The 14,822-nt window shown below is 36.9% G+C and overlaps 2 protein-coding genes across 11 annotated transcripts; both read left to right on the forward strand.

Annotated features, from left to right (window-relative positions):
* The first annotated feature begins 579 nt into the window (after positions 1 to 579).
* On the forward strand, positions 580 to 3,647 carry LOC119996386. 10 transcript variants are annotated; one of them, XM_038842989.1, is made up of 8 exons: positions 580 to 758; positions 889 to 1,064; positions 1,175 to 1,270; positions 1,799 to 1,937; positions 2,220 to 2,265; positions 2,578 to 2,702; positions 2,856 to 2,981; positions 3,072 to 3,647. In XM_038842989.1, exons 5-8 carry the CDS (start codon positions 2,251 to 2,253, stop codon positions 3,115 to 3,117), a joined length of 312 nt encoding a protein of 103 aa, XP_038698917.1. In that variant the 5' UTR covers positions 580 to 758; positions 889 to 1,064; positions 1,175 to 1,270; positions 1,799 to 1,937; positions 2,220 to 2,250; the 3' UTR covers positions 3,118 to 3,647. The 10 variants fall into 10 exon arrangements, 9 of the variants coding, with proteins under 9 accessions (XP_038698917.1, XP_038698916.1, XP_038698920.1 ...); XM_038842988.1 differs by having other exon boundaries at positions 1,799 to 2,265; XM_038842992.1 differs by lacking the exons at positions 580 to 758; positions 889 to 1,064 and having other exon boundaries at positions 1,256 to 1,270; positions 1,799 to 1,898.
* A 3,912-nt stretch (positions 3,648 to 7,559) lies between these two features.
* Positions 7,560 to 14,621, forward strand: LOC119997428 (BTB/POZ domain-containing protein NPY1-like). The gene is made up of 4 exons (XM_038844447.1): positions 7,560 to 8,584; positions 10,819 to 10,888; positions 12,278 to 13,453; positions 13,872 to 14,621. The coding sequence occupies exons 1-4, from the start codon at positions 8,523 to 8,525 to the stop codon at positions 14,409 to 14,411; spliced, it is 1,848 nt and encodes a 615-aa protein (XP_038700375.1). The 5' UTR covers positions 7,560 to 8,522; the 3' UTR covers positions 14,412 to 14,621.
* The last annotated feature ends 201 nt before the right edge of the window (positions 14,622 to 14,822 follow it).

A 14,822-nucleotide genomic window follows, 5' to 3' on the forward strand; every position in this document is an offset into this window, starting at 1 on the left:
AGAAAATTTAATGATAGTTGCTTATGAATATGTATAATCATGCAGGAATGTGAAATATGCGTGTTGCTCAGGAATCATTAAGAGTGCAGTTGTTGACTTGCGCTAACTCTCAACCCTTTTATTTGTACTTAATCATGTCTAAGTTAATCTCATACTTTGGAAAATTGGGGAGGGGGAAGGTGGGTCTTATGCATATAAAAAAAACATATTTTTTCCATGAATTATTTGAATTAGTATGATACCATTTTTCATAAATAATTATTAAAAATTAAATCGACAATCACAATTATTACTTTTTTCATGTTACAACGTGTAAAACTTAAGAAAAAATTTTAAAAAGTTAAATACAAAATATAACACCTAAAAATGTAACAAATAAAATTAGAAAAAAATAAAAGATCATACCCGCGCATCGCGCGGGATCCTGACTAGCTTATATATAAAGCAGAGGCTCTAACAACTGCTCCTATTTTTTCGACACCTAACCTCCTAAAACTCTCAATTTGTGCCTACGTGGACACCCTATTCTTTCTTATATTTATTTATCTCCACTCACGAATTCTCAAAAAAAGAAAAGAAACCAGAGTCGATTAAAAAAAACGCAAAAGCAAGCAGCAAGAAAAAAGTAAAAGGTTGCAAGTTAATCGTCGGCTCCTCAGCTTCATAAAGACAGAGAGAGATTGATTCCTTTTTCGATATCCGTTTGTAGAGATTTTATTCTATCGATTCGATACCGGTTATTCCACAACAAGCAAGAGGTATAGAAAGATTTTTTTTTGCTTTCTTTGATTGTTAATCGTCATGACGTGATTGTTGATATTTTCTTTTATATATATGAGACTCTGATCTTCAAGCCACAAAAGCGAGGTTAATTGGTTTCTTTTTCAGATTTGGTCTTTTGTGGGTCTCGATTGTGCCCTAGGTTCCGCTTCAAAGGAGGAGGTTAAGGCTTCAGGCAGAGAAAACTAGTTGGACTCGGGATCCAGAAATCAGTATATATTTTAGAAAATTGTTTGATTTTGCATTTTTTTCTCCCACTGTTTTGCTCTGCCCGTGATCGTGAGGTATTTTTCATACCCAATCAGGTTTTCCCGACTGACACCTGCATATAGATATGAAGCGTAATTCTTCTCTAATTGTACTCTCCTTTTGTTTTCTTACCGGTGTTCGGCAGATCCGAAGGAGAAATTACTGGTCCATTCCATGTGTGGACTCTCACTGCCTTCTGATTTGGTACAGTTGCGGAGCACGGGCTATGTGATCAAAATAGGTACTCTATTTATATGTCTATGGTCTCAAATTGTGGTAGTGGATTCTTCGGCAATACTTCTCAGTAAAAAGAAATTTCCTTGGCATCTGGAATTTAGAAAATTCATTATTTCTGGGCATGCATTTTCAAGTAAATTCTGTGTAACTGGATTTCAGGATGTGTTACCAGCAGAGCTTCAATACATTTCATGTCATGCAAGTTTATTTAAAATTTTCATGTTTTATGTGGGGCCTGGAACTAGCCACAGCAAAGATCGGAAGTTACCGGCTTGGCTTATGATGCTTGTCACAACAAATTAAATGAATGTCTATTATATATGCTTGGGATTTTGTACTAGCGTGATAGGATGTTGCTTCTTGGTCATGTTTTATCTATTACATGTTTTACATCTGCTTCAATTGCTCTACATGGTGGCTCTCTGGTATGACTATTATGCTTAAAGGCTTGCTTATAAACTCACCTTTCATCCAATATGTTAGCTTAGGATTGATAGATAGGTGCTTGAAAATTTGTTGCTGCAATTGTCAGGAAGAATTGGCATTGATCGAGAAAATTAGTTTGATTTTGAAGAGCTTCGTGTTTGAGTTCGTATTTGAGTATCTCACTGGTACATGGTTTTTCCTTTCAGGTAGGCTTCCCTGCTTCTCTTAGTTGAGATATTTCACTGGTACATTGCTTATCTTTATTTATGAGATATTTTTAGAGGGTACCTATATAAGAAATGTTTATCTTAGGTTAGGGACTTAAGTTTTGTTTCTGTGTTGATTGAATCTTATGTATTTTATTTGAATTCTACACCATTCTCTGTGAACTTCAGGCAAAATCTGGTGAGTTTCATAATACGTTTTACAATATTATGCCCAAGACGCTAAGAAGAATAAACTCACTTATGCATAGTGATTTTGGTGATTTCTAGCTTCCAATTGATTTATGTTTTTTGGTTGTTTAGGTGGATAACAAAAATTCGCCAGTAGCCAAGCATGCTAGAGCCGATGGTATAACTCCCAGTTTGTTCTTACCGGTCTTAGAATATCCAGCATTTCAACCACATTACATGCCGGTCCTTGGTTGAGTATATTTGTTGGTTGCTTAAAGGAAAGTGATAATCCATAATCCATATAGTTGGATCTGTGATGGGATTATTTTAATCTCTGTGCAGATAATTATCAAAATTTATCGGCCTCCTTCCCTGTAAATCCACCTTATACCTTTTCTAGAATCATAACATGAAAAAAAATGCGAACTTTTAATGTTTGTCTTTGTGTCAACATATGTAAGAGATTAATTTTGGTGTTTGGTGGTGATAGTTAACTTCCAGATTCATCAAGAATGAGGAGAGAGAGTATGGGATGGTGCATGTTGTGTCATGGATGGAAACTTTAGCCCTTCGACTACTTGCAGTTCTTGCTAACTCAACTCTGTCAAATTCAAGGTTTGTTTTTTGGATCAAGAGCAAGTTTGTTTTCGCAGGACCATCTAAATATGCTAAAACCCTTTTCAACTTAATGCAATTCCATTAATATGTCTGTAGACATGTTTTTTTATCTGTGTATCTCTCTCTCATGTGTTTACAATTAATGTTCAGGGACGTAGCTTCTGAACAAGTACCAGTTCAATATGGTGGACTTCAGTTCAATATGTTGGACTTAACAGGAAAGGTGAGCTGGAATTCCCAACATCCAAACATACTGTCAAATTCACATTTAAGGAAGTGGGTGAACTCTTCTTCAATACTTAATACTGTATATTGCAGTATTGGTTTGATTAAATGTGCTTATATGTATGATCATTGAATTTTTAGGAAAACCATCTTGCTTGGGAACTCCGGATGGTTGGTTGGGATGTGACTATGTGGCTACGAAGTTGAATTTGTGCCGAGTGCAGATGATGGTTACACAATGATTGTATCAAATACTAGGAAGGTCACCCTTACTGATGAACCAGTCATCTCTGACGGCTTCGAAACTGGTGAGCCTAGAAAGGTTGTGATCACCATAGATAACCAGATCTCCAAGTAGAAGAAGCTCCTTTACAGGTCCAAGACCAAAACTCCATCCGAGTGAGGTTCAATTATCAATGCACTCTTTGTCCTGGGTTATCAGTTGCTTCACAACGCCAAGACCTGAATGACTTTATCAACAATGTTGTTTTTTATTCACGTTTGTATCCCTCAATGATTTTTTCCCTCGATCATTTATATTTGATCACATGTATAAGTGGATGTTTACTCATCTGGTTGTTTTGTATCAATAAACTCCTCTTTGTACATAGTTTTATTGATCGAGGGAAAGGGCAAATACTACTATTAACTAATGCAGGTAAAGAATTATTATTGATTTTCTTTTATGCAAGGAGATGGCATCCTTTTCTCTTGGTACTAAGTGGTCCTTCATTACTGGATCCATTATTTGTCACTCTCTTCGAATGATTGTAATTTTCTATTTTGGTATTAGATTTTAATTGTGGGGTGTTTTTTTCTTACTCAGTGAATTTTCATATTTATTTGCTTTGGCGAACCTCTTTAGAGATCATGTTTGGATGAGAGGAAAATGAGGTTGATCTCGAGAATATTGTTGGGGATGATATTCGTGGTGCGTTGATAGTAGGATGGAGACATATGATGAGGTACCAAAGCACCGAAAGAGGTTCCAATGTACTTTTGAATTGGTCTGTAGTATGTATAAAAAGCTAATTTGTTAAACTCTCATGGTAGTGAAGGTTGTGAGGGATACTGATTTTTCTTCTTTTTGTTATATGTAGCTTGACTGTCTAATCAAAAGTTTTCCTTCATTGGTGTCATTTTTAAATCGAGGAGAAATTTCATTGACAGGAAGGATTGAAAAAGGAGAAGGATGTGGACATCCTCCAAGAAAACACAAGGATTAATTGGATTATATTTGCCAAATTATTATGGTATGGATTTTTTTTTCATGCAATATAATTGTGAAATCTAACGAATAAAATTAAAAAAATCATGCCCGCGCATTGCGCGGGATCCCGACTAGTTTAATGTATTTCTAAACTTAAACTCCAAACATGTGTTCTAACGAAGTTACACGTTTGATTGTTGTCTAAAAGGCTAAAGTGGAACCAAATACATGGTCAAACACTACCACAACATCATCACATCAAATATATTGTCACATCTGCACGTCTTTGTTATTATTGAGCTATCTTACTTTATGGTATTTGAGCTCAAACAAATATCTCTCTTACATATTAGAAGGGGTGGACTATTTTTTATAAACCCTCATCACCTGTCTTAACCAAGCGAAGTGGAAAAACAAATCGTAAGAAGCAATCTATGAATTGTGTTAATTGTATAATTGAAGTTAGTTATTATTCTTGTTTAATCAAAGTTTCCAACTTTATCCTAATTTATAGGATTACAGACAGAGAAAAACACAATCCGACATTCCAAACAAACACAGTCACACGAAAAATGGTAAACAAACATTCCCCCCCAAATCAGTCTTGTCGCAATTTCACAATAATCTAGCCTGGAATATTATAGTTGGAATCAAACAGACATTTCGTAGTGGTGTAATAGTAAGGCCAGTCAAATTTGTTTTTTTCTCTCATGGCTTTGCTTTTTGAGAGATGAAGTTACGTCCAATTTGGAGTCTAACTTTGTTAATTCACTATGGTAGGATCAACTCTAACGCTCAATTGTTTTCTTGATGGGCTCTACAAAGTACATATGGAGGATAATGGGAGTGTCAATTTCATGCATGGTAGAAAATTTCAAGAATTTCATGTTTAAAATTCAAATTCAATTGGCTCTACTTGTATTAGCAAAACTGGTTCAATGTTTGTTGGAAAATTAAGCCCAAACATATTGAGAATATTGTCTATTCGGGGATAGGACCCGCACAAATTTGTTATTTGTGGATCGTCGTCAATGATTTTTAGACTCAAAATTCGCGTTCTCGTGTGAGGGGTGTAATGTTTTTATTTATATACCATTCGGTTGATTATGTCACCAATATGAGATATTAGTCTTAACAATGTTTCCTATAGAGATCTAGAGAGAGAGAGCGCTATGGGGGATAGAGTTATTGGGGAGCAAATGGCAGTAGGGGATAAGTATTTGGTACAAATCATGTTGAGCTTTAGGAGCATAAAACCTGGAGAGGAACTCAAAGTTGGAACCTAAAAACTCAAAAACATTGGAAATGAATTAATAATAAAACTATAGGGAGAAAAAAACGAAAGACCCATAAAGAATGTTGGGCATAAAGCGGGATACATGGTCCCCCACAAAGGCCTTTTTGCCAAGAAAAAGCCCATCCCACACCTTGACCATTATTGGCATTGGGCCCACACATCATTCACACCATGATTTTGTGTATGTGGGGTGGCCTAATTTCAATTTTCCCAACCATGCTTTTTTCAATCTTTAGTTTGACACGTGTGAGTCATTTAATTATAATTAAATCATGCTGCCCATGTTTTTCAAAAGGCTTTGCATTTTTTAAGGTTCAAAAGCAAAATCAGTAAATAAGTCAATTTGTAATTGGTGATTAATTATTACTTTAATTTCCAATTCTTTTTTGATACATCCCAAATTGGATTCCAAATTGATGAGTTGGCATGAGCTTATCTATGCGATTGTACACTCCTTGAATACGAATTCATTTTCTAAAATATTATGATTTTGGCGCTTTATTGGATCTCCTATATCCTTCCGATAACTTATATCACATTGAAGGGATACCTATATGATCCGATCGATTACGTAAAGCATGTGATAATAACGAATCAGGAAAAAATAAATGAAAAAGACAGTGATTTTTTATTTTATTAGTTATATTATATTAGTATTTGTTAGTGATTTTATAATTTAGTGTAGAATTAAACTTGGTTTTGTGGGAGTAATATAATGATTTTGGTACAAAACTTTTTTGTGTTTTTTTATATGTTAAATTTTCCACGTTACATGGCTCTTTCTTTTTTTCTTTTCTAGTTCGGGTGCATCAATTGTTGAACTGGAACAATTATGAGGCAGCTGTAAAGGATAAGAATCTGAAACTGTCATTGGTCCAACAATTTAATTTTAATTGCTTTCACATTAATTTTTTTAATATCGTGAAAATCTCTTTAAAACATACATTTTGGACCCACCTTGTAAAAGCTTTGGATCCATACATCATGCGCTCAAAAAATTATCCACACAGATTATATAAAGGGCGTGGCTCCAAAGTATTTGCAGAGGTTTCACATTTACTTGTTCTATTGTGATTTGTTCCTTCAAATTATCAAAAACAAACAATTTTCAACCTAATCTTAAGAGCTCCAAAAATTCGTTAATTAGGCATGGTGTGTGTGGATAAATCATTAACTTTAGTATTAATAAAACCAAAATGATATATGTCCATAATTTTCTCATTCATAAACTCACATAATTTAGGTAGCAAATCAGATAGGCATGCCACATAGATTAAAAAAAACAAACAAACTTTATTAAAGAAGCCACATAAACTCACATAATTTAGGTAGCAAACCAGATAGGCATGCCACGTAGATTAAAAAAAACAAACAAACTTAATTAAAGAAGTCACATAGACAAGTCCCATGTTTATGTAAATTTATGGATATTTATTTTATGTATATGTAGTGCTTCCGTTAATAAAAATCCTATAAATAAGCATTTCACAATTTTAGGACCACCATTTGAAAACAACATTAAATTTCCGCGAGTTAGAAAAATATTCTAACTAAATTTCGATACGATCAATGATTTTTTTTTTTCCTTCTTATGTCTGTCTTTTTCTCAATTAATTGTGAAAAAATGAAACTGGTTTACAATTATTTGGATGTGGACCATTAAGAGCTTTTAGGCCATGAGAGGGTCGATGGTCCTAGTCTTCTAGAGATTGTAGGGACTGCATGGACCCTATCATCATACATAGTTTAGGGTTTAGGAGGTGATTTAATTAGTAAGTTTGGATTTACTTTTATTTTTCTTAATCAATTCATTAAAAAATATTATTTACTTTAGCAAATATAAAAATACGTGGATTGTATAAAATCCACGTAAGCGTGACGTGGCGAGAAAAACGTTGTAACGTAGAAGCTCGAGTTCATTACTACACAGACCTTCATTCGTGTAAAGTCACAAACGAGAAAACGAAGCAACACGTCAAAACGCAGAGAACCATAAGAAAGGCGCGTAGGAGTTAGGACAACGAACGAAGTGGCAGAACCGTGAAATTAACGGGAACAAAGAGGGTAATATTGGAAAGTAAAGGAGTGGCGTGCTTTAACGACATAAATGCTATCCTCCCTCTGAGCCACCCTGTAAACACAGTACCCTCTGCTCCCTCTGCACACACTCTCTCTAAATTTTCTCTCTCTTTCTTTCACTCTTGAATATTTTCCAAGAAAATTCAGGGACAGCCTCGTCAGAGGCAGAAGCCGATCGAACCATTCAGTATCACGTGCTGATTCATTGAGATTTGCGCGGAAAGAGAGAGAGGAAGATCTCGAGCGGAACAGACTGATTTAAAGCAAAGGCGGCGAGAATTTATGATATAGACATACACACTACACATACGCACTCACTCTCTTCTGCCTCTCTCTCTCTCTCTCTCTCTCTCTCTCTCTCTCTCTCTCTCTCTCTCTAGCTTCCACAATCCACGCTAAGAAGATAATTATATTATTTTCTGATTTTCCTCTGCGCCAATCTTCAATCTTCTCTCTGGGGACTCCATTTATTTCTTCTTCTTCTTCTTCTCTATCTCTCTTTCTGTATTGTTCTCCGCATTGTTTCTGCAATTCGTGTGTTGATACCCTCCCGCGAAATTAGTTTATTATACTTTCTGAGTCCATTTTGGGCTTCTTAGCGTGTGAGCGTCATCAATGTCGATATAAAGAGCGCGCGAAATCGATGGGAACAGCGGTAAACTCGAGGTGGGAGCAGTAATACAAAGTGCAGAGATTGTTCCTGTCCGGTTTTTACTTCGGGTCCGGTGGTGGTTTTGGTAGCGTGTTTCAGAAAAAGGGACTCCCTCTGCGAAACAGCCATTTTTGTTCGGGATTTTGGGTTTCTTCTGCTGACGTCGTCTCTCTGTCTGATTAACAGTGAGTGAAAATATCGAATATCAGATTTCGGAGAGTGAGAGAGACAGAGAGGATGGGCCGCTGCAGAAGAAACAGAGCTGGTGTTGGTGTCGGTGTGCTTCTGTGAAGGTTTTTTTATAGTGGTTTCTTGGTAGTTGGTATTTCGTTAGCGGCATTTTGGGATTTAATAATGAAGTTTATGAAGCTAGGGTCCAAACCTGATGCATTTCAATCTGATGGCAAATCAATCAGGTTAGAATTAGTGACTCAATTTCCATGCAAACCTAATTTTTTTGGTTGTATTGTTTATTCTGCTTTTCACTCCTCAAAATTAATCTACAACTGCCCTTTCTTTTTCCTGGTGTTTTTCTTTCACAAAGTCGTGAAATTTCACTCTGTGCCTGCTTCTATCTGCGTTCTGCTTCTATTATGTGCAAATGGTTTATTTCCTTGGGAAATGGCGGAAGTATCAAATGTATGAACTTGTTCTTCGAGTGAAGGATAAGTATATTTTCTCAGAAATGGTCAAGAATGAGAGATGAACAACTTCCTTTGAGAAAAAGGGTAAACACTAGGAAACAATTTAATTTAGTACATGGATACGTTGTTCTCTTAAGGCAATTCCGGAAAGGAAAAGGACATTTGAAGGATGGTCCTGCTAATGAACTGTCTTCTTCTTTAACAAGTTGATGGTCTAAACTCCATACCGCAGTAAATTCTTGTATGCGAATACTTTAATGAATAATCATCATAGGAAGCATCCTGTTCTTGTAAACAATGAGGTTTGAGCTAACTACCTGTTACGTTTGTTTGTTTCCACAAGAAACCGCGCATGTGATCTCATATTTATTTCATTTGTGTAATCAAGAGTTTGAGTCTTTGCATGGGCCAAGGGGGAACCTAATTTCATATTAGGATTGGTGTTTTTTGGTGATCATTCTTCTCTGTTATTCTCACAAATGCTTATTGGATTACGCTAAGGATCAATTTCATTGTGTGTGCAAATGGCCACAGTATAAAGAGCCTGCACAAGATCATTCGGATGGCTATTTGAAAATCTCTTAAGTCAATTTTGAATCCGTTGCCACAAGCTATTTCCTGGAGACAGTGGTAGCCATTCTGGATGGTGGTGTGAACTATATCAATTAGCATTCTGATAATTGGCTTAACTTTTGCTTACATACTGAAATGGAACTCACTAGCTTGACTTGTTTAGTTCTGAAAATCTCTGGTTGACTATTTCATTGCCTGTCACCATTGGACATAGAGCCTCTCATTGGTTGACAAATTTAGCAACTGGTATGATGATTTACATGCATGTCACGGCTAGCCCTTTTTGTTTATATGACCTTCATTGGTTTATCTGCCTTAAAACTTTTTCCTGTGGATGATTGAAATTTGCTAGTGCAACCAAATCTTGACGGAATATGGTGATGTATTGAAAATCCTGATTTACTGGATCTGCGCAGTCAGACCTATTCTTTTGTTTTCATTGGCATTAAGCTGATTTTTTTTTTTTTTAGATTTTGGGGATGTAAGTTTTAGAACTTTGTAGGTCTCTGTCTGTCCGAATATCAGCATTAATGTTGGTGTGTGAAGCTTCTTGAAGGTCACTCAATGTCCATAAGATGTTTTAAACACCCTGATTGGCCATGATGTTTGTGGCTTTATTTGAAAAATTTCCAAGTTTATCTGTGAAAGATGACATGTTTAGCCTACATGCCTACCATCTTTGGGATCTTTCTTGTCATCGATGGGGCTAAAGTTACAACTTATGTAGAGCCGGTTTTGGCTTGCTGATTCCAAAAAAGGTTAAAGAAGAATGTGGAATGTTGTGTACAAATATGGGTTGCTTCAACCTATTATTTGGTGGGCCCTGTATAGTGTTGTGGCATTACTTTGTATGTTATCCAGTTGGGTCTTGAGATGGTCAGTATATTACTCTGTAAAGGGCCAATTTGATTTCCAACATGAATTATTTCCTTTTCTATAATAGTTCATTCAGTTGTACAATAACAGTTATGTGAGTATCAAAATGTGTTAGTGTTGGTTTGTGATGATTTTTACATGAATGCTTCTAATGAACAATAATATTGACATTCTGCTAGGTGGTGGTTTTCAAGTGGGTTAATGTAATGATTGAGCTCTTTTGGTGTGCTATGTGATACGGAAACAAGCAGAACATTCCTATTCTGAAATTAAAACACAAACACAAGACCTGTATTCAAAGGTTTCGTGACATTTAGTTGGTCATTTTAATTTGAGGTGTGTGTCACACAATGTAATTTAGTAAGCATTGAATATAGTCTATTTGTTACTATGTGAAGGCACTTGTTCCTTTTGTGTCTTTCCTTTCTTTCTTTGGTGAATTTAAGCTGTTCAAGTGTCTGAATATTGTCGGCTCTAATGTTCCCGATATTTGCTGCTCCATTTATGTGTTCAAGTAGTCTTCTATCTTTGAGCTTCTGATATATCTTTTTGTGCAGGTATGTGTCATCTGAGCTGGCAACAGACACCACAATCATTGTTGGTGAAGTAAGATTCTACCTTCACAAGGTATAATTTTATGGTATCCCTTTTCTCTAGTGCGTCAAGCTTGGTAACTTGTGGCAGTATCTTTGTTAGCAAGTCTACGTAATTACGTCATTGAATGCCTGAATAATTAGGACATATCTGCAGGCCTCTGATTAGAACACCGTTTTTTTTTTCCTAGCATGTGACATTTCTTCCTCTTGTTTCTGCTTCTCTCATTATCCTCCTGCCTGTCCATGTCCCTCTTTGGTTCTCAGTATATTTCCTTGTACTATTTTTACAGCGGTGGTTGAGATACAAAAAAATGCAGTCATAAGTATTTTTATTGCTGGAGTCAGTAAAATGTAAGCATACAATATAGCACAGTTCTACTGAGCATCTTCTTGGTGTCCTATTATGTATCTATTTGTGTTTTGTGTTTTGTGTCCTTGTAAAATTGTTTTTCTTTTTACTCAATGTGATGTTTGCTAGAGATGACCTATTATGTCACTCCATGATATTGGGTTAATAGTTGAATATTGAATAATTGTTAAACAATATGTGAACATTCAAGTTTTGGGTGTTCATTAGCAGAAACTTGGATGCATCCATATGTTTGTGACATTTTGTCATTTTCGCTCTTAGCATTTTGGTACTCACTACATCATGCATCCATTAGAAGTCGTGTCTGATAAGGACCCCTCCATACCAGTGTTTCATGGGCTCTGGAGAGTCTAGAGCCAAATCCCACCATAAAAGTCCAATAGGCCCAGCCCACATCCTTGAGCACACGTGCCCATGGATCGATTGTAGTCCAACGGGCCTCCACAATACCAATGTTTCATGGGCTCTTGTGAAAATCTATTGGACAAGTTAAGGAGTGCTCTTTGCCTTCCTTATAAACAACACTTAACTCCTTCATCTTTTCAATGTGGGAGTTTCTATCAATTCCCCCTGCTTTACTGAGCCAATGCCCACGTTGGCACACTCTGTGGGACTAGGCCTTCATGGGTTTTATAGGCTCTCCCTACCCTGCCTGGATCCACAGGTAGCCCTCCCGTGGCATGCAGGACCCAGTCCAAGATCATTTGGACAAAGGGCGATAACCCAACCATACACGGAGGACCGAACAACTCTGATACCATTGATAAGGACCCTTCCATACCAGTGTTTCATGGGCTTTTGAGAGTCTAGGCCCAAACCCCACCCTAACAGTCCAATAGGCCCAGTCCGCATCACTGGCCGCACATCCAACAGGCCTCCACAATACCTATGTTAAGGAGTGATTTTGCCCTCCTTACAAACAGTACTTAACTCCTCCATCTTTCCAATGTGGGAGTTTCTATCAGTGTCACTCCAAGATTTATGGTTAATCAGTAAGTATTGACATATGTAGCACATTTGCTTATTTTCATAATTTTTTTTTCTTTACAGTTTCCTCTATTGTCCAAGAGTCAACACCTGCAAAAATCAGGGCCCAAATTGAGTGAGGAAAATCTTGATGAAATTAACTTGGTTGATTTTCCTGGTGGGCCTAAGGCATTTGAAATTTGTGCTAAATTCTGCTATGGAATGACTGTTACCCTCAATGCTTACAATGTTGTGGCTGCTCGCTGTGCTGCTGAGTATCTAAAGATGACCGAGGATGTAGATCGAGGAAATCTTATTTTTAAAATTGAGGTTTTTCTGAACTCTGGCATCTTTCGTAGCTGGAAGGATTCCATTATTGTCCTCCAGACCACCAGATCTCTTTTGCCATGGTCTGAAGATCTAAAGATTGTTGGGAGATGCATAGATTCCATTGCCTCCAAAACCTCGGTGGACCCTGCAAACATAACATGGTCCTATACATATAATCGCAAACTGTCAGTTTCTGATAGAATTGTTGAGGAGATGAAGTTTCCAGAGAAAATTGAGTCTGTTCCAAAAGATTGGTGGGTTGAAGATATATGTGAACTGGAGATTGATTTGTACAAGCGAGTCATTGTTGCTGTGAAATTAAAGGGAAGAATGGATGGTACTGTGATTGGGGAGGCATTAAAAACTTATGCCGTTCGATGGTTGCCAGATTCTGTTGATGCTTTGGTATCTGATAATCATTGCTGGAGGAATAGGTATTTTATAGAAACAATTGTTTGTTTATTGCCTTCAGATATGGGTGTGGCTTGTTCGTGCAGTTTCTTACTGAAACTGTTGAAAGCTGCTGTTTTGGTTGGAGCAAGTGATTCACCCCGAGAAGATTTGGTGAGGAGGATCAGTTTGAAGTTGTATGAGGCTTCTGTCAAAGATTTATTAATTCCAGCTCAGTCACCCCAATCCACTTTATATGATGTTGAATTAGTGCAGTGCATAGTGAATCGTTTTGTGATGCATGAGAAGTACGGCCAGGATTTTAAAGTTGATGAGAAGAATGAGAAGGAGACTGATAGTTTTGCTTTGGGACACAGATCATTGTTGAATATTGGTAGACTAATTGATGGATATCTTGCAGAAATTGCAAGCGACCCAAATCTTACTCTTGCCAGTTTCATTGACTTGTCACATTCAATTCCCGATTCTGCAAGACCAACTCATGATGGACTTTATGTGGCAATCGACACCTATTTGAAGGTATGTTTTTAATTACTTTTCGTCTCAACTATCTCAGATAAATTCTTAAAAATGATCCAACAATTCGACTTGTTTAGACACTTTTTTTCAGCGTGATATTATTCTCAATGGCATTACTTGGGGAAGAGCAGCAGCAGCAAGTCACTAAAACTGATCAATCACAGTTTTTTAATATATTTTTTTTATTGCTTTTGTCCAATTTCAACTTCTTTTCTGGATTTCATCATGCCCTTGGATCGTGTTGAGTAGGATTTTTTATGGGGTTGGGGAATGTTGTGAGCTGGTTAACTTTGTGATTTACTTGTATGGTGCACTTGTTGAAACTGAGAAACACTCTCTACATGGTGCGGTAGTCCCTATTCTTTTCTTATTTCTAGAGTAAAACCAAACTATGCTGATGGGGCTATTATGTATTCAGGAGCATCCTCGCCTAACAAAAACTGAAAGGAAGAAGATATGTAGTTTGATGGATGTCAAAAGATTGACGATGGATGCATCTATGCATGCTGCACAGAATGAGCGACTTCCTCTCCGTGTCGTGGTCCAGGTTCTGTTTTTTGAGCAGGTTAGAACAGTTGCTGGGGTTCAATCCCTTACAACCAACCCTGGAGATGCTTCACATTCGACAACTAACACAGAGGAGGAATACGACAAGAAGGTAGCAGATGATTGCAAATCCTTGAATAAGCAGATGAGTCAACTGAAAATTAAAGATGAGAATGTCCGTAAAAACGAAAAGCTAACAAAAAAGAACAGCAAGAACAGCAAAAGTGGCATTAAATTACTGCCGTCACGATCAAGAAGAATATTTGATAAGTTGTGGGTTGTGGGTAAAGGGCATGGAGAGAGTAGGAGTTCTGAAACGTCAGGAAGTTCTCACAGCCCAACTTCTGTGGCTCCTGGGGACACCATGTCTTCTGGTTCGTCTTCAAGACATAGGAGGCATTCCATCTCGTGAATGAAGAAGATTTCCCACTGTTGAAGGTGCAAAAGCCTAAAAGGTGGTGGTAGGATTTTGATATTGTTGATGATGGGTTTGTTTAGGTTGCTTTTTTATCCTGCCATTAAATGTAAAATCAGTCACTTTCAAATGCATTGTCTTTAACGTTCATTAGTTCCAATTGTAAAATCCGTTATTCGCGTATGAAGATCACTAGTTCCTCTGAAAGTAGTTTTTGATTTGTCAACATGACTTGCCTTGATTTAGTGTCAGGCATACGAAAATGAGATTTGAGTAATAAACGGAAGGTCAAGTTCTACCCTGTTGTGGAGGGGAGCTCTAGGTTATAACAAAAAACAATAAAAATAAAGATGAAGTTGAAGTTGGGTATCGGGGAATGGACCGTATAATTGAATCATGGTGAGGTCT

Source organism: Tripterygium wilfordii, chromosome 4 (genome assembly GCF_013401445.1).
Source record: "Tripterygium wilfordii isolate XIE 37 chromosome 4, ASM1340144v1, whole genome shotgun sequence".
Lineage (NCBI taxonomy): Eukaryota > Viridiplantae > Streptophyta > Magnoliopsida > Celastrales > Celastraceae > Tripterygium > Tripterygium wilfordii.

Excerpts from the sequence above, each read along its gene's own strand:
- LOC119996386 (XM_038842987.1), top strand. Across the intron at positions 2,462-2,577 it reads ATTTATCGGCCTCCTTCCCT|TTAACTTCCAGATTCATCAA; the intron begins GTAAATCCACCT and ends TGGTGGTGATAG. Across the intron at positions 2,703-2,855 it reads TCAACTCTGTCAAATTCAAG|GGACGTAGCTTCTGAACAAG; the intron begins GTTTGTTTTTTG and ends ATTAATGTTCAG.
- LOC119997428 (XM_038844447.1), top strand. The coding sequence starts at position 8,523 with ATGAAGTTTATGAAGCTAGGGTCCAAACCTGATGCATTTCAATCTGAT. Across the intron at positions 8,585-10,818 it reads TCTGATGGCAAATCAATCAG|GTATGTGTCATCTGAGCTGG; the intron begins GTTAGAATTAGT and ends CTTTTTGTGCAG. Across the intron at positions 10,889-12,277 it reads TAAGATTCTACCTTCACAAG|TTTCCTCTATTGTCCAAGAG; the intron begins GTATAATTTTAT and ends TTTTCTTTACAG.